This window comes from Amblyraja radiata, chromosome 17, assembly GCF_010909765.2.
Source record: "Amblyraja radiata isolate CabotCenter1 chromosome 17, sAmbRad1.1.pri, whole genome shotgun sequence".
NCBI classification, from domain to species: domain Eukaryota; kingdom Metazoa; phylum Chordata; class Chondrichthyes; order Rajiformes; family Rajidae; genus Amblyraja; species Amblyraja radiata.
The window spans coordinates 31,411,707-31,430,488 of record NC_045972.1 but is presented as its reverse complement, the minus strand read 5'-3'; the positions used below and the strand labels follow the sequence as shown (position 1 = coordinate 31,430,488).

General features: G+C 42.4%; 1 protein-coding gene across 2 annotated transcripts in view; it reads left to right on the top strand.

Moving 5' to 3' along the window:
- vac14 (VAC14 component of PIKFYVE complex) overlaps positions 1–18,782 on the top strand; it is a 246,888-nt gene that overhangs the window by 3,456 nt on the left and 224,650 nt on the right. For both annotated transcript variants that reach the window (XM_033036030.1, XM_033036029.1), the window contains exons 3-5: positions 11,569–11,719; positions 15,826–15,993; positions 17,562–17,624. In XM_033036030.1, the coding sequence (XP_032891921.1) occupies positions 11,569–11,719; positions 15,826–15,993; positions 17,562–17,624 (382 nt within the window). The remainder of the gene's footprint in view (positions 1–11,568; positions 11,720–15,825; positions 15,994–17,561; positions 17,625–18,782) is intronic.

Here is an 18,782-nt window from a genome sequence, read left to right as displayed (position 1 = left end):
GTAGCCCAATGCGTGGTTTTGGAAGGTCGGCGAAGATCTTGAAAACCAGCACTCGTGGAGAAACAGGAGAGAAGCTCAATTCGATTGTCACATTCTCAGATTAAACTTAGTTTAGAGATACAGCACAGAAACATGCCCTACAATCTGTGCCACTGTGATGCCCCACAGATGGATAAATCTTCTGACTTGTCAAGCCCCCAGATCCCAGAATTAACCACGTTTCTCTGTCACTCCCTGCTCCAGGCAAGAGAGGTCACACATTAACTTTAACATAAAAGATAATCGGCCAACTCAAGTTCATCAAACTGAAAGCAAGGCTGAAATATTTATTGTTTCAAAACGTGAATGGAGTGTTCGGTACTCCCCTTCCATCAGTCATGAGGAGGGTCCTTTTAAGCCATCTTTTTCCTTAATGTTGATAAAATGTTTGAAACAAGTTCTTGGCATAACCAGCATCCTGTTTTGTCAGAGAGATGAGCAGAAGTCATCTGGTCTATGCCCCTGGTCCAAGTACTGCTACTCTTCAATTGTATTATCGTCCGAGCAAGGTGTTTGCATCACCTGTACCGTGACTGCGGGTCTGAACAGTACCTAATCTGCTCTGTTACCTCCATCACTGTAGCTACGAAACATTGGTAACAACAAAAATGCTGCTGCATGCGATTCTATTCTCAAGGACCTTACCAACAGTCAGAGGCAATCAGTGTGGAAACTGGCCCTTCAGCCCAAACATGTCATGAGTTACTTCAACTGTGATTCTGTATTTGAAGAGAGTGTCCTTTGCTAAATCCCCAGTAAATTGATTGGTTCAATCTCACTTCACCCCAGGCTGATAGGCATAATGAAGGTCACGTATCTACTGAAACACAACAAGGCGTCAGGTGGTTTCCCCACTGATGTTGTGAGCTTCCGTGACTTTCACAGCTTGAGATCATCTGGGAAGTGAACACGACAGAGATTCTCAAATGCTGTAATTGGACAAGAGGGAAAGAAATCTGACTGTAAAATCACAAAATAATTTTTCAGTTATCTGTAATGCAGAAAGTCATCAAGATCCTCAGGCCAAAGTGTTGCTCCCTAAATCACAGTCTGGCACAATCAATGTAATATTTTGCATGTGGTAACTCCAAGAGTAATGTCGGCGCACCACAAACCGCTGACAATGGAGAAGAAACATGCTCAGGGCAGCACACTGCTGCTGCCTTACAGCTCCATGGAGACAGATTCAATCCTTATCTCAGGTTTAACTCTGACTGCGAGGGCTTCCTCTGGGTGACCTGGCTTCCTCCCACATCCCAAAGACATAATGGTAGGTTAATTAGATGCTGTGAATTGGACTTGACTTGGGTTGATGGCGGGAGAATTGGGGAGCAGATAGCCCTTGCTTTCTCTCTCCATCCTTCCTCCTTCCCAGTTCTCCCACTAGTCTTACATTCTGACTACATTCTATCTTTGTCACACCCCCTCCCCTGACATCAGTCTGAAGAAGGGTCTCGACCCGAAATGTCACCCATTCCTTCTCTCCAGAGATGCTGCCTGACCCGCTGAGTTACTCCAGCATTTTGTGTCTGGACAATAAGAATGCTGGTGTACCAGCAGTTAGGATGGCATATGGTACTTTGGGCTTTGCGAAAATGCCACGTTATAGATGAACAGAAGTCTTGCTGAGATCATTAATTATTTTTCTGATTTGCGGGAGTTGTCCTATAAAGAGAGATGAAGATTAAATCCTATGGTAACTGGAGGTGACCTACTTGAATGTATTGCCATGGACACATGAGCTGCATGTGCTGTAAATAAAACATAACATATTGAAAAATACAGCATAGAAATATGCCCTTTCACCCACAATGTCTGCGCCAAACACGATGCCAAAATAATTTGATCTCATCTTCTCGCACATGATCCATATCCCTTTTTTGTTGTTTAGAGGTATAACGGTGAAACAGGCTGAGTCCACGCCGACCAACGAGTTCTAAGTTATATCAGACTTTCTAATCCTACAAACTAGGGGTAATTTACAAAAGCCAATTAACCTACAAACCTGCATGTCTTTGGAATGTTGGAGGAAACTGGAGAAAATCCATGTGGTCACGGGGAGAACGTACAAACTCCGTACAAACAGACAGGACCCATAGTTAGGATCGAACCTGGGTCTCTGGTGCTGTCAGACAGCAACTCTACTGCTGCGCCAATTTGCCACCCCTGTATGATTCTGAGAGAAATCGGCAAGGTAGAAGCTGAGAGCTTTTCCATCTGGAAAACCTCTAACCTTGGAGATTGGCTGTTATGGTGTGAGCTCGGTTGCGATCAGGGGGCGGGGGATTGTTTTTAACCTTGTAAGTTATAAATCATTGTAAAGTTCCACCCTAGGCCTGTGAATACTCAGTTGTTGAATAAATGGAAAGCTGCGAGCAAACTGATATTTGGTTTTCGAGAGAATTTGATGGTGGGTGGATCAGACAAGAGAACAGGAAGTGAGAATAATATGATTCACAGTGGGTCAGAACAAAGCTGTCACCTTCCATCCAACTGGGCGAGATGGGAAAATGGCTAAATGTATAATTTTCTGCATCCTTGCCTCCTGGGTTTGCTGCAGGCAATGTCTCTTCCTGGACAAATTTAGCCAGTGAAAATGACATGCATTCAAATGATTTCCAATGGCAGCGATGCAATTTTACTGCAGATAGGCAATATTGTTATGTGACAGCAGCCGTTTTATATTAAGTTGGAAAAATAATGAGATCGGTTGTGCAGAATCCCAGACAGAAAATGTATGTAAAAATAGTTTTCGACAAACTTGGAGGTCCTTTGCATCATTTTGACATGGAAATAAAACTTTATTTGCACCACGATAGTAAAGTTTGGTTTAGTTTAGAGATACAGCACGAAAACAGGCCCTTCGACCCACCGAGTCCGCACCGACCAGCGATCGCCACGCATTAACAGTATCCTACACACGAGGGACAATTTACAATTTTACCAATCCAATTAAACTACAAACCGGTGTGTCTTTGGAGTTTGGGAAGAAACCAGAGCTCCCGGAAAACACCCACGCAGGTCATGGGGAGAACGTACAAGCTCCCTACAGACAGCACCCGTAGTCAGGATTGAACCCTGGTCTCTGGCACTGTATGCCAGTAACTTTACCGTTGTACCACCAGGCTGCAAGATCACCACAGATATATTATCGACCTCATGTCTGTTGTGGTGAGTCCTGGTTGCACAGGGAGATGCATCCCTTATCTCTGGGACACTCGTGCAAGAAGTGAAATTCTTCTGCATTTCATCGGGCGGTGCAATGTCCAACTTCCTAACAATGGTGCGGAAGCTCGATCAATTTCAAAACAATAAATGGAGCAGGGATGGATTGATAGATTTACAAAATCTCATGGGGGAGTTTCAACAATACTTCTTAATGAAAAATGTTATTGCACTGAAACTACAATCACTCTGTAATTTTTCCATTGTGATTTTTATTTGATTCTATAATATATATCAAAAATGGTCTAATTGAATGTGAAAAATGTAGCTGCATGATTGATTATCATGCTGTCATATGATCCTGAATTTTAAAGGGAGGAATACCGTCCTTCTCATCATTTGCTGGGCCCCTCAAACCTAAAGTACTAAAGTCGCACTCCACTGGTCTCAATTGGTGTAGGCTTTCTGCCTCTAGGCAGCACTGTTTTCTTTCACAGGTGTGGGATATCTTGTCCAGGGAGAGTTGTAAATTCATAGGACGTTTTTACAAGGATAGCGTGTGAGTGATTGAGAGCCTATCCCCTTAAACATTTTAGACTGCAGGCACGTCGAGAGAACTTGAACTTCCCCTATAGATTTATAAATGTCTTTTGAATGGCACATAACTTCTTGAATTACATAATCTTGTGAATATTTTTCCATTTATTACTTGCTTTTCATGTCATATCCACGAAGACCTGTAAGTGTAATTTGAGGCATTTTGTGTTTGGTCTGAATGTGAAAAGGAAATCTGAAAGTTTAACTATGTCCACAGATTTTATAGCTTTAAAATTGAATTAGAGCAGCCTTGTAAAGTTTAATTTCTGCTCCATGCTCATTACATCAATGTTTTTCAGGAGGACAGAATTGACCGTTATTGTCCCTGGTTAAAAAAAAAGGAAGGCCTTTATCAGTTGCAAAATGCACAAGGAGGTGCCTTGGGGTGTGTTTCCTTTTGGAAATTTCTGGCTTCAAATGAGCAGATTAGTTTTTAAAAAAAATGTTTTACCCGCAGTGCAGAATATTGTGCTGTATGGAAATTACAGTCCTATAAAACTTTTATTTCTCAACTCATTTTTCAGTGAGGTTTAATCTTAAACTTTTGTTTACTTGATATAAAAATGGGTAGGGGGGGGATTCTTAGAATTGTTTTCACTCATAAAATGCTATGCCAACAATAAATGGGAAGCATGCAGAGTTTACATTTTTTTAGAATGATGCACATGGTTTCAATGTGCATATGGACTGCTGACCCGACCCAATTTAACTGAGATGCAGTGGTCAATGGGCTGACAATAGTGGGGGGAGGGGGCAGAGACAATGGATATAAATTAGGCCGGAAAACCAGAAGTGCGTGTGATGGAACGCTAAGATTTTGCTAAGGCCTTTCACTCTGAGTCATTCTGATTGCTTCAGAAAGTTTTGTGACTGATCTCCAGTATTCAACTAAACTGCAAAAGAAAAACGACAAAACTTTGATTTGGTAGATTTGACTACTTTCTCACAAGTGGTGCTGAGCTTTTGAACTGCCTTCTGGAGCTGCCTTCATCCAGGTGTGTGGGAATTAATGTCTCGCATGGCTTTCTTGTGCTTTGTGCCTGATGAAAAGGCTTTGGAGTATGAGAAGATGAATCACCTGCTGAAGAGTATATAGCCTCTTGTAGCTACATGGCTGGTCCAAATAAGTTTCTGCAAAGTGATAATCTTTAAACTTTGAATTTGTTAATTGATGGATGATTGGACTTTGCATTGTTGGACACATCATTACCTGGAGTTTGTGCAGAGCAAATTATACACACCTGTCCCAGCTCAAGCTGGACCTTGTCAGATGCTGGCTGCAGACCACTTCTGCCTCTGATGGAGTCAGTGGAAGTGAATAATACCATCTTTAGCAAACACTTCTGATCTTGTGATGAAGCAAAGGTCAGTGATTAAGCAGTTGAAGATGGCTAATCCTGGGATGCAGTACAGGAATCTTGTATTGCGATGTAGTTACTCTGATGGAGAGTTGACTTGGTTTAACCATGTAACCATATAACCATATAACAATTACAGCACGGAAACAGGCCATCCCGGCCCTTCTAGTCCGTGCCGAACATTTACTCTCACCTAGTCCCATCTACCTGCACACAGACTATAACCCTCCATTCCTTTCCCGTCCATATACCTATCCAATTTATTTTTAAATGATAAAATCGAACCTGCCTCCACCACTTCCACTGGAAGCTCATTCCACACAGCTACCACTCTCTGAGTAAAGAAGTTCCCCCTCATGTTACCCCTAAACGTTTGTCCCTTAATTCTCAAATCATGTCCTCTTGTTTGAAACTTCCCTACTCTCAATGGAAAAAGCTTATCCACGTCAACTCTGTCTATCCCTCTCATAATTTTAAAGACCTCTATCAAGTCCCCGCTTAACCTTCTGCGCTCCAAAGAATAAAGACCTAACTTGTTCAACCTTTCTCTGTAACAGGTGCTGAAATAGGAGCAAATCAATTAGCTCAGTATTGTTTCTGTTATTTGGTTAGTGGTTTCCAATCTAGTGTATAGGATTTTCTCCCCCCCTATCTCGCACCCATGCAGAAGGTTTTTAAATATTAAAGGCTTTTGTAATGCTATAGTTGTGGGAAAGGTCAGTGAGAAAAATCACAAAAAATATTTAAATAGACAAAAACATACTTGGTCTTCCAGCTGCAGCAGTCACAGTACGACTACCAGTCTGAGAGCGCCAGGATAATCCAAATTTAAGGGTGGCCCATGTGGGTGGGGGCATGGATTTTGCTGAGGGCGTTCATTTTAAAAGATTGGTAACCACTGAGCTAGATCATTGATGTTCTCTTCTTGATTCTACTAGTCTTTGCTTTGGAGTCGAAAGTCAAACTGCAGATGCTGTAAATCTGAAATTAAAAACAGAAAATACGGGGAATGCTCAGCAGATCAAACGGCATCGAGAAAACAGATCTTTACCTGAAACATTACCTGTTTCCCTTTTCGCAGAGGCTGTCTAACCTTGGTATTTACAGCAATTTCTGTTTTTGTTTGGCTTTGTAGTTTCACAGCATCTTAAACCAAACAAAAGATTTAGCTACTTTGGTCACTTTAAATTGTGTCCAGTGTCTGCCTTTCAGGGAAAGTGTTTCACATTTCTGCTTTACTTTGTGTGGAAAAAGTGCATTCTCATTTCAACCTAGGCTGCCTAATTCATCTCCAGATTATTTTTCCACCAGTGGATATTTTCATTGCAACTGCCAACTCAAATTCTTCAAAATCCTCAAGTGAAATATTCTTCAATCTTCTAAATTCCCTGAATTAAGAAGAACATTTGTGCAATTTAATTCCAAGAAGGGACATAATTTGTCCTTTGAGCTGTGTTGCTCTGTCCCTTGGATGCTATTACCCCACATGCTCGCGTTCCCTTACAGCCATGAGAGTTGTCAGATCCCTGCATCCCCCGTGTTATGTTTCCTGTACTCAACAGGCTGCTGTCATTCCTGCCAGCTGCGCTCCCCTTTACACCTCATCACCAGTCTTGTATCTCTCTCCTGTTTGCCAGATGTTCGGCTCTTTTTGCAGCAGTTTTAAACTTATCAAGTTTCAAAGTAATAAAAATGTAATGTTCACCATGTCGTCTGACTTTAAGCCATGCTGATCGAGAAAACTGCACAAAGGGCTTGATGAATGAGCACAGCTGTAGCTTGGGGTTCCCTCAGCAAAGGATAGGAGGGGGAGGGAAATAAAAGTAGGATCCCATTCCCTATCACAACCTCCATACTAAGATCTGTTTACCCGTAACACCTGACCTAAATTGTCTCCAATGTCTTGACCAAAGAATGCTTAGCCTTGGTTTTTGCATGTACCCAATCTTAATTGTTCCATCCTATGCAGCTGTCTTTTCAGCTGCCATGGGAAGCTGTGGAATTCCCACTTTAAGCTCTGAAACTTGCTGCCTCACCACCTCCTTCCCTCCTTCCCTCCTTCAACATCCTCCTTCAAACGATCTTCATTGATCGTTATTTTTCTCCCATCATCATGCAACAGGGTAACAGGTTTTAGTCTGCGAGGCATCCCGGCATAGTGTATCAGTTAAAAAATTCTACGCAAATGGTAGTTGTTGACAGTAATGACAGATCCAATTGTGGATGCCTATTGTTCAGCAGGACAGCATAGTGGTGCAACGAGTGGAGCTGCAGTCACACTGCATCCTAGACCCAGGTTCAATCCCAGACTTGGGTACTGTCCTTGTGGAGTTTGCACGTTGTACCCGAGAGCCTGTGAGTTTCCTCCAGGTGTTTATATCCTCCCCTTCAAAGAGGTGCTTGCTTCCCTCTCTGTCTCTAGAATGTAGGTTAAAGGTATCTAGGAAGGATTATTAAAAAATGGGATGAGTGTAGGATTAGTGTGAATGAAAAGTTGATGATCAGTATGTACTCAGGGAGCCAAAAGGTCTGTTTCTGTGCCGTTTCTCTCTGATATAGATGATTGAATCACGGGTCGGGACCCCAAGTAAATCGGTTCTCCAGTAGAGACGGGTAGGGAATACAGATAGCATTACTGTAGTGATACTACTTAACTGGAAGACGAGTGGCCAGAATAAATTAAATGATAAGATTGTTGCAGGCAACAGAGAGTGGTAATGGATTGGTGGAAAAAAAAGCTGTTTTAGAGATGGTGCAGTATCATGTAGTCAATACTAACCACTTATCCAAAGTATCGCAACCACCAAATCTCTGCACTCATCTTCTCTGGCCTGTGTTTTTTAATGTCTCCCTGTCTTGCTCCAGCATTGGCAGCTGTGCCTTCAGCTGTGAAATCTTGTGCTCTGGAGTGCACTCATCATCATTCACATGACTTTGCACGTCATTAATTCAGATGTGCAGTCAGTCATCATGGTTAGCAATGCTTATTTTGAAGAAGTAATGGAAAACAAATATTCTATTCTTCCAAACTGTACTAATGTATAATCTTTGCAATCTCTGACCAGTTAATCTGAAAATCGTTAGTTGTCGCATGCAAGGGTTGCAAGGGTCTATTCTGCCACCCACCCCCTACTCTGCAAAAGTCTGCTTTCGCATAATTCTGATCTCTTGGTCTCCCATTGTCCTTGTCCACTTTAGGCACTTATGCCTTCTCTCAATTATACACTGTAATTCACATATCAAAGCTTTGTTCCCTCTTCCTCAAAATCCATGTTTGATGATGCATCCTTAATCTCCCTCCATTTGATTGTTCATCATCTTCACATATTTGTTGTATGGTTGGTGTTTTACATTATTGGTACTATTTAAATGTATGATTATGGACATTTGTTTGAGGAAATATAATGGTCACCTTTTGTTCAAAATTCTGCCTCTGGGTAATACAGAAGTTCTAAAGTGAATGTGCTGCATGTAGTGTAGTGCATGGTCCAAAAGAAACTAGTGCCAAATGCAAGAACATCAGTGGCTGGAGGACTGAGCTTAGATGCTAGTTACTAGTTTGGAATTATTTTAAATGACAATAGAATCTATTTTCATTGTATTACAATGACTTTGGTTAATTATGTTGTCTCTACCTCTACGCCCAGGCATATTGTTATTAATATACAAAAATGCCTTCTATTGGTGCATTCTCACACTATTTCACGAACCTCCCATTTGTTTGAAGCACAGTACCCTGATGAAATCACCTTATTCACTGAGCTTTAAGCAAGATAAATAGGGCGAGGAGCATATTTATTAATATTTGCTGCTTTGGATGTATCAATCTAATTCGTATTGCAAGCTTGTTTGAAGTGCCTTATTTTTGAAAATATTCTATATCATGATGGTTTGGGTGTCATGTGCTGGGGAGAGAGATTTATTGTGGCATTATGTTCCACAGAGATAATGTGGGCCGAAGGGCCTGTTTCTTTGCCGTACTGTTCTATGTTCTATGTTAAATGGCATGGAGTTTAATCTGAGCATGTGCGAGGTGTTTCACATTCAGAGACCGAATATAAGGGGGAAAGTATACAGTTTGGGGTCCTAGTCCGTAGCTCTCTGAAAGTGGCAATGCAATTAGATATAGTGGTAAAGAAGGTCGTGCTGTGCTTTCCTTCATTGATTGGGGCATTGAGTATAATAGTCAAGGAATCATGATGTAGCTTCATAAAACTTTTGTTAGGCTGCATTTGGAGTATTGTGCGCATCTGCCCCATTGTGTGTGGTTGCCCCATTGCAGGAAGGATGTGGAGACTGAGGAATTACAGGAAGGATGTGGAGACTATGAATAGGCTGTATGGAAAGCGAGAAAGAACATGTTTTAAGAGGGTGTAGAAGAGGTTTACCAGAATGCTGCTGAGATTAGAGGGTATTGGCTATAGGGAGAGATTGGACAAATATGGATTGTTTCCTAATGAAAGTCGGAAGTTGAGGGGGACCTGATAGAAGCTGTACAGTAATATTATGGAAGGCAAGGATAGGGTATATTGTCAGTCGTTTCCCTAGGGAGGAAATGTTAAAGACTAGAGGGCATAGCTTTAAGGTTAGAGGGGGAAAGTGTGAAGGAGATGCATGGAACCATTTTTTTTACACGGAGTGGTGGGGGCATGGAATGCACTGCCAGGGGTTGTGGTGGAAACACCACTCCTGGCATTAATGCCTTCAAAAATGGGCTTGCCCTAATTCAGGACCTTAACTTGAGGTTATCCCTATTTTTCTCCATAATCACTTTAAAACTATGGTCACTGGTCCCAAAGTGCCCCCCATTGACACTTCAGTCACTTGCTCTACCTTATTCCCTAATGGAGGTTCAGTGTCGTGCCCTCTCGAGTAGGACAATCCATATAATGATTAAGGAAGCTTTCTTGGACCGTTGCAATAAACTTCACCCCGTCCAAGCTCTTAACATTATGGGAGCTCCAATAAGGGAAGTTAAAATATCCCACTAATACCAGACTATTATTTTTGCAGCAATCTGCAATTTTCCTGCATAACTGCTCTCCACTTCAACTGACTATTGGCGGACTTTTAATGCAATCCCATTAAAGTGATTATTTCCTTCCCATTTCTATGTTATTTTATGATCTCTCAAGAATATCATTTCTGAGCAATGAGCAAAGGGAATCCTAGAGGGATCCTTTCAATCTCATGTTCCATACTCGTTACAGTAAAGTTTCCCACTGCATATTGCCAACTGCTATCGCTGCCTTACGGTTCGTTCATTTTCTTTGAGTAGGATTATCTAAAAATGTAAGTGGATTGACACTTAAGATACCAATGTGCAGTAGTGTTTTTCTAACGGGTCTACTTGTCTAGGAATGGTAAACTTGTTTAGATGAACTTGTTCTGATGTATTTTAGGGTTATTCAGTTTGGATAATTTCATATTTACAGCAAACAATTTGCAATTGAAATTTGTTAAAACATTATTAAAGTACAAATTTGCGAGTTTCATCGTACTTTGGTGCTTTGTAGTTTTTCAGTATATCTTTTCAATATATTTTTCCATCCTCCTGAGAATCTCTTGCTGTGATGGATATCTGCGCTGGGCGTGCAGAATATGTGGTCCATCCATTGCAGCAAGTTGAATATGATCACAGCATGGGTACTGGAGATGGTGGCCCGGGCCATAACATCGGTAGTTTCCCTTGCTGAAATGCTGCATTCATCACAGTGTTGTTGGATGTGGGGATTTAGAACCAATGCCAATGAAGGAATTGTGATATATTTCCCAGTCAGTATGATTGGTAATTTGGATAGAAAATTTCAAACTGTGACGTTCCCATGTGCTTGCTGCCGTTTCCCTTCTTGGTCGTCAAGGTCGCAGATTTGGGAGGTGTAATTGGAGTAGCATCGATGAGTAACTTGAGAGTACGTTTTGTGAATGTGTAAGAAGGAACTGCAGATGCTGGCTTAAACCGAAGATAGACACGAAAAGCTGGAGTAACTCAGCGAGATAGGCAGCATCTCTGGAGAGAAGGAATGGGTGACGTTTCAGGTCGAGACCTTTCTTCAGACTGGGCCTGAGTTACTCCAGCTTTTTGTGTCTATCCATGTTGTGTGAATGGTACACACTGCAGGGGAAACTGCAATGGTGGTGTAGCGAATAACTGTTTAGGGTGGTGGATGTCCTCTACCAGCTTGCCCCTCAAAACAATGTCTGACAATCTTTACCCACTGAGAGACTCTAGAAAATGTGAATATTCATAATCATGTGGTATTTGAGCATCTGGAGTGGACGGCCACACTGGACGGTAAATCCGTACCTTAAAGCAAAATCAACACTTTGGGAGGGAGGATATGAGTGGAGGAATATCTAACAATGGTTCCTTTATGATTGATTAATCTTGATTTTTGTTCTTGTTCAGGTTGGTGCGAGAATTTGTTGCACAGAATAACATTGGGCAGATAAAACATGTAATCCAGATCCTGTCGCAAGAGTTTGCACTGTCACAACATCCTCACAGCCGCAAGGGTGGGCTGATTGGTCTTGCCGCCTGCTCCATCGCTCTTGGCAAGGTGGGTTATGCTTATCTTGTGATAAACCAATGATAGTGTACTGGAATGATTCAAGCTCATTTAAACTCCTTCAGATTTGCTCTTCTACTGCCCTAGGGACAGGAGACTGCAGATGCTGGAATCTTGATCAGTCTGAAGAAGATCCCAGCCCAAAATGTATTAATTTCCTTCGTAGATGTTGCCTGACCCGCTGATTTCCTCCTGCACTGTTTTTAGGACAATAGTGTGGGGTGTTTGTTTCTGAGGGTGAGGCCTCATGAACTTTGCGTCTAATAACAAATGCCATTTGAGTACATTAGATTATTGATTTCAATCCTCTTACCAATAACATTGCAAACACACTTCTTTAATTAAATGACTATCTCTCAAGAACATAGACATGGCATTTTGTACTATCTAAAGTTATTTAATATGTACTGAGTTGAGGTACATATCTCCATGGCTGTGCTAAGTAGAAATTTTGATATCTTAATCATTTCAATTATCTTAGTTGTCGTCTTCATGTTCAGCTAAGTTCTTGTGAAAGAATGGCCAACTGTCGAATTTAAATACACATCTCTTTGTATTTTGTTTTCTCACTCACCCTTTCCTCTTCTCTGCAATAACATGGAAAGGATTCCCCTTGTGGGGATAATGTCTTAACAGACAGTTTGCAGACAACTGGACCAGATATCTTGTACTGCAAGGAGCAAGCTACCCAGCCACTCAAGTTTGACAATACCGTTTATTTGTCTTTTGAACCTCACATGAAGTTCAAACGAAATTTGGTTTCTGCAGTCATACAAGGAAAGAACCAAGAGACACACCAACACTATTTACACAAACATCCATCACAGTGAATCTCCTCCTCACTGTGATGGAATGCAGTCTTGTCTCTCCCCAGCTCTCCATTCCTCTCCCGGTCAAAGTCAAAGCCCCCGGCGGGCGCTAGCAAGTCCCACGGCCACTTAAAGCCGCGCCGGGCGATGTAAGGCCCTGCTCCGGGTCCCGATGTCGGAGCCCCCGGCGTGCGCTAGCAAGTCCGCGGCCATTTAAAGCCGCACCGGGCGATGTAAGGCCCCGCTCCAGGTCACTTTCAACCCCGCAATTCGAGCGGGAGAAGTCGCCGTTGCCGGTGCCCCGCAAAGCAGTCTCCCACCGGGGACCCGCGAGCTCCCGGTGTCACCATCCACCGGAGTCGGGTCACAGCAGCGCGCCACCGCAGCTCTCCACGCTCCGAAGCCGGCCAGCTCCACGATGGTAAGTCCGCAGCTCCGCAGGCTCCGTGACTTGAGCTGTCGTTCCGGTTGGAGGCCACTCCACGGTGCTAGGCCCCAACGGCAATGGAGACCTGACAGGGAAAAGGTCGGGTCCCCGTACAGGGAAGAGATCTAAAAGTTTCCCCCACCCACCCCCCCACACATACACAGTCAAAAACCCACCACAAACTATACACTCAACAGGACAATAAAATAAAATAAAAAGACAGACGGACTGCAGAGGCCGCTGCGACGTTGGTCGCGCCGCCAACCCTACCTTTAATAGACAAATAGATTGTGGCTGATTTGTACCCTACTTTTCATCCACGCAATTCCTTACCCCTTAAAACCTTAACTCAGCAAATAAATTCAACACATGGTTATCTTCATCTGACTTATCCAACAGACTTTGGAGAGAGTTAATTCCAGATTTGATACCTTTTACATAGAGAAGCTGAAAGGTAACTCTGCATGCATTTTACTGCTCCCAATAATGACTGCAGGGATTAATGAAGGTTGTAATTATTGTAATATTCTCCCAGCGTTGACATAGTTTGAGCTTCGTCTGGTCGTTAATGTGCAGTAGAGAAGAATTCCATAGTAGAATCTGCAGTGAAACCAGAGAATCACGTGCTCAAATCTTTGCATCTTGCTGTCCTTTACTAAGACATTGAATAGGATAGTGAGTGCACCAAATGACAAGTGCTGCAAGGTTAAAAGTGGAGTTACAGAGTGCAGCCTGTGAAGTAACTATAGGGCCCCAAACAGCTGATATGGATCAAAAATCAAACTATTGGAGATGCTTAGTGGGTCAGGCAGCATCTGTGAAGGATAATGGATGGTCAATGTATAAAGTCCCTTCCTCTGGACTGAAAGGGTGGAAGATGGATGGCTAGTATGAAAAGGTGGGCGTGGTGGTGGGACAAGAGCTGGCATGCAATAGATGGATCTAGGTGAGGAGGGGTGGATGGCATCAGGTGCGGGGTGGAGAGGGGTGGAGATAACTGCAGAGGCTGGATTATTGCTGCAAAATGGGAATAACTGTGGACATTAGTACAAAAATACTTTCAGCTCGAGCACTAAGTGCACGTTACGGTGCTTTTCGAACTTAGTATGAACAATGCTTCCAAACAGGAGTTAGCATTGTTAGAGATATGAGCAGTTTAGTGGACAAAGTAAGCATTGTAATATATATTTTGTGGGAATGGTTTAAACTACTTAACAGAAGTTCAGATTTAGTAATATGAGTCTTGGATTAAATAGCAAATTTATATTGATGTTTGAGTGAAATCTATGTTACAATCATATACTGAAAAATGTTAGGTAAGCTGAAATCTGTTTCCGTTTTTTAAGAAAGGGAACTTCTATGGATAATAGACTACCTCTCACAGAGGTCTTGGTTTACCAGTGTGTGGATTATTCCTGTACCAGCTCTCTCTCTTTCCATGACATCTATCTGATGATTTTTGCTTATCTTCCTTTTAGTCACAGCAGATATGAATCCAACTACTGAGCCTCTTGCTGATAAAGGCGTGTTCATGGATTGTGGAACAATTCAGGATAGACCATTCAGGCCACGTTGTCTGTGGCAACTATGATGCCAATTTAAACTTTAATTGCCTGCATATGATCTATATTCCTCCAGGTGTTGCCTGTTCATGTGCACGTCAAAATGCATCTTAAATGTTACTCTTATCTGCTTCTACTACCTCCCCTGCAAGCATGTTCCAAGCACCTAGCATTAGCCTTGCACATCTCCTTTAAACTTTCCACCTCTCGCTTTAAACCTATGCCCTTCTGGTATTTGAACTGTACATCAATGTGCCTTAGGGTCCTGACATTTACTGTATACTTTTCTCTTGCATTTTAACTCCCCAAGTGCAACACACCTTGCATGTCCAGATTAAACTCAATTTGCTATTCCTTGGGCCCAAATTCCAACATTCAGTATCAAAGAGTATAACAACAGTGTGCAGGTATATAGGGTGGATATAGGATGTGATGCTGATGTGATTGGAGGTTTGGCTGAGATGCTGTAGGACATAGATAGTGATGGGTGCAGCAGTGCAAAGGATGGGCTGGGTGTGTTGCTACACCACATAAAAGGGGCATATTTGAGATAACAATGCACAACAGGGGCAGGCATTGGACCTAAGCACAATCAGGGAGGGGGCTGGACGTGAGGCTGCAGGGCCTGGGTAGGGGCTGGACATGGAAGTACAAGCAGGGAACCTGTGTGATACCGCTAGGTGCAGGCAAGGGTTTGGGTGCGATGTTGCCGGGAGCAGGCAGGGTCAGGCACAATACCAGGCGAGATGTTATGTTTGGGGAAGTTGTGCTGGGTAGTCGTATGTAGGCTGAATGTTAGGCAGAGCGCTCGGAGACTGGCGCTGAATGGAAGATAACAAAATTGGATGCTGTCTGTTGTAAGGATGGAATGGTAAGGTAAAGTTGATAACGTTCAGTATGTTCATTGGCAGGGACAGTATTTAATTGAGGATGTCAGCTCTCGAACCCTGTGCAAATACCTAGTCTTTGCTGCATTACTTGACAAAGGGTTCAATTCCTGAATCTTCCACTGATCACATTCACAGGGAAGCTTACGGGCACTAAGGACAGCTAATACTAAACTAGGTTGGGATGTGGTAGGTAGTGGTATGAAAGATCAGTCTGAGTTTGTCTTTTTCCCTGATGGGATACTTTGTCATCATGAGGAGAAAACAGTTTAATGCTGTAGCAGAGGACATCTGGCAGACTGGAATTCTGCTACAATGCCATCAGAGAGCCAACATTGAAAGCCTTGTGTTAAATCCTGCATTCTCAAAGCATTCAGTGACGGTGTTCAATATGTATCTATTTTCCTTGCAGGATTCCGGTTTGTATCTGAAGGAATTGATTGAACCTGTTTTGACATGTTTCAATGATGCTGATAGCCGATTGCGTTACTACGCCTGCGAAGCTCTGTACAACATCGTGAAGGTGGCCAGGGGCTCCGTTCTTCCGCACTTCAATGTCCTGTTCAATGGACTTAGCAAGGTAATTGGGGCTTCTTTTAGTCCCTATGTAAGCAAACATGTAGGTTGCTCTTGCTGCTGCTGAACCTGAGGCGGCAAGGGAGCGAGTTAATTTTGTAAAGTATAATCACCCTTTTGTGCACTTATCATAGCTGCCCTGTTTATACAGCGCGAGGGACAACAAATGGTATCACCAATGTTGTTGGACAATAAAATACAATGTGTGGCACATTTCTGCCTTTTCTCCTCTGATTATTGAAAAAAGAGAGGCGGGTTTGTTGAACCTACACCTACACATCATTGGGGATGGTGCTCGATGATTGGCACATCAGGAAAAGGACATTCACTCTCTTGGGTTGCAAGACAAGAGATTTAGGATTGAAATATGGAGAAAATTCTCCACTCAGTGTAGTCAATCTGGAGTTCCCCACCCCTGAGGCCAAGTGTTGAATATTTGTAATATAGATAAATTCCTAGATACAAATAGACATCAGTTGTAGAAGTGAGAGTACCAATAAGATATTGAGATAGGTGGTCGTGGAGAACAGTGGAGCAGGCTGAAGGGCTGAATGACCGACCCACTGCTCTCATTGTCTATGAAAGTATTAATAAGCCAAATAAGTGATTGCCAAGGATAATGCTGGGGTTTGTAACCACTTTCAGCCAGAGGTACCTCCTCCTAAGACCAGCATGTACCCACTATCAAGAAAATACAGAACATGTGATAGACCTGAAACTGTACCAACAGCATTCTCGTTCTTGTATTGTGAATGCTTGGTTCCTAGAGCAGGTTGTTTAAGTGCAGCTACAACACTCATTTTGGAAAATTGCTGAGCTATGTCATACCCACCTGAAGCAGAACAAATAATTACAGTTCCATTAGCCGATTTCCAATTAGCAACTAAGAGGGAATGTGTCATTGACTGTCTAACAGAAGTTAGTACTTATAGATCCAAGAATACTCGCTTTGGGTTCTGCCAGGCCATTGCAGTTCATTAGAACTTTAATTTATCAGACTTTGGTTAGGCCGCATTGGATGCTGTCTGGTCGCCCCATTATAGGAAGACTTGAGGAGGCTTTGGAAAGAGTGCAGTGCTTTACCAGAATGATGCCTGCATTAGGAGGCATTAGATACAGTGAGAGGTTGGACAGACTTGGATTATTTTCTCTGGAACACCAGAGGTTGTGGGGAGACCTGGTAGAAGTATATCAAAATTATGAGAGGCATAGATGGGGTAGACAGTCAGAACCTTTCTCCAAGGATGGAAAAATGAAATACAAGAGAGGATAGCTTTAAGGCGAGAGGGGCAAAGTTTAAAGGAGATATCTGGAGCAAGTTTCTTTTCACACAGAGGCAGTAAGTGCTTGGAACGCACTGCTGGGGGTGGTGGTTGAAGCAGATATAATAGTGGTATTTAAGAGACTTTTGGATAGACATTTGGAAATGGAGGGAATGGAGGGACATGGGTTTTGTTGAGGTAGATAAGAGATGGCATTGGCATCATGTACATCACAGACATTATGGGCTGAAAGGCCTGTGCTTGGTGCTATTTGCTCCGAGTTATGTTGGTTTATGTTTTGTGTACACAGTTGGCAGCTGATCCAGATCCAAATGTTAAAAGCGGCTCTGAGTTACTGGACCGGTTATTAAAGGTAAGCATTTCCATTCGTGATTGTCAGATGTTATGCTGCATTAGATTTTGACCAGATTGCAAAAGGCTACTTTTGCATGAAGGGTCACAATCAACACTTTGAATCTCTACACAAAAATAATTTGTGTTTCCTGATTGGGAAATCGTGTAATTATTCTGAATGGGACTGATCACGGTTAAAGAACAATAATTAAACACAGAACGTCTGCATGATGTGGCACCTTACCGAGCTATGCATTCATCACAACCGCCACTGTCTTGCGTTTAAAACATAAAGATTCATGTTCAGTGTATCTGGTGCACATTGCATCTTGTGAAACGTATAAATAATGGAGCACTTAATTTATTCAAAAGGAGCAGGGCCATGCAAGGCATAACACATTTACTGTTGTGTGTTTGTGTTCCAGTGGGGTCATTAAGTCAGAAATGAACAAAGTGCTTGTTTTCAATATAATTCTCTGCAATGTCAGTCAAATTAATTCACCATCAGTTTGTAATTTGAAGGAATATTCGCGGGTGATGGAAGTTAATAGGGTTCTCAAGACAGGTGGTTGTTGAGATTCTATCTCATTACACTTGTTTCCAAGTTAGAGGACCCTTTCTCCGCACCAAACTTGCATGGTTAAGCTCAGCTGTTCTCAACTAGTCCTGAAATCTCACAATACATGGAGACCTTTTGGCGTCAGGTGGCTTATTGTAACAGCAATCTATTTAGTTCCCATGGCTTTTAAGTATCTACTTCCATTTTGATTACAATTGAATTTATTTCACCATTGTTTAAGGCAGCACATTTTGGATCCTGTTTTTCATCTACCAATATCCCTCCAGTTTTGCATTTCATTCTTCTTCTTTTCTTATCTGCCATCCCTTTTGTCTCTGGACTCTGTCAATATCTTCACCCATCCGACAATCACACCCCTTCACCTATATCCACCTATCACTTGCCAGACTTTGCCCCACTCCCATCTCTCGTTTCCAACTTTCCCCACCATGTTCCTCAGTCTGAATAAGGGTTCCGACCAAAACATCGTTTGTCCATTTCCTGCACAAATGCTGCCTGATGTGCTGTTCCTCCAACACTTTTTTTTCCTGCTCAAATTTCCAGTTCTGCACTCATGTGTTTACATTTTAGATGATACTGCACTACAAATATTTAATC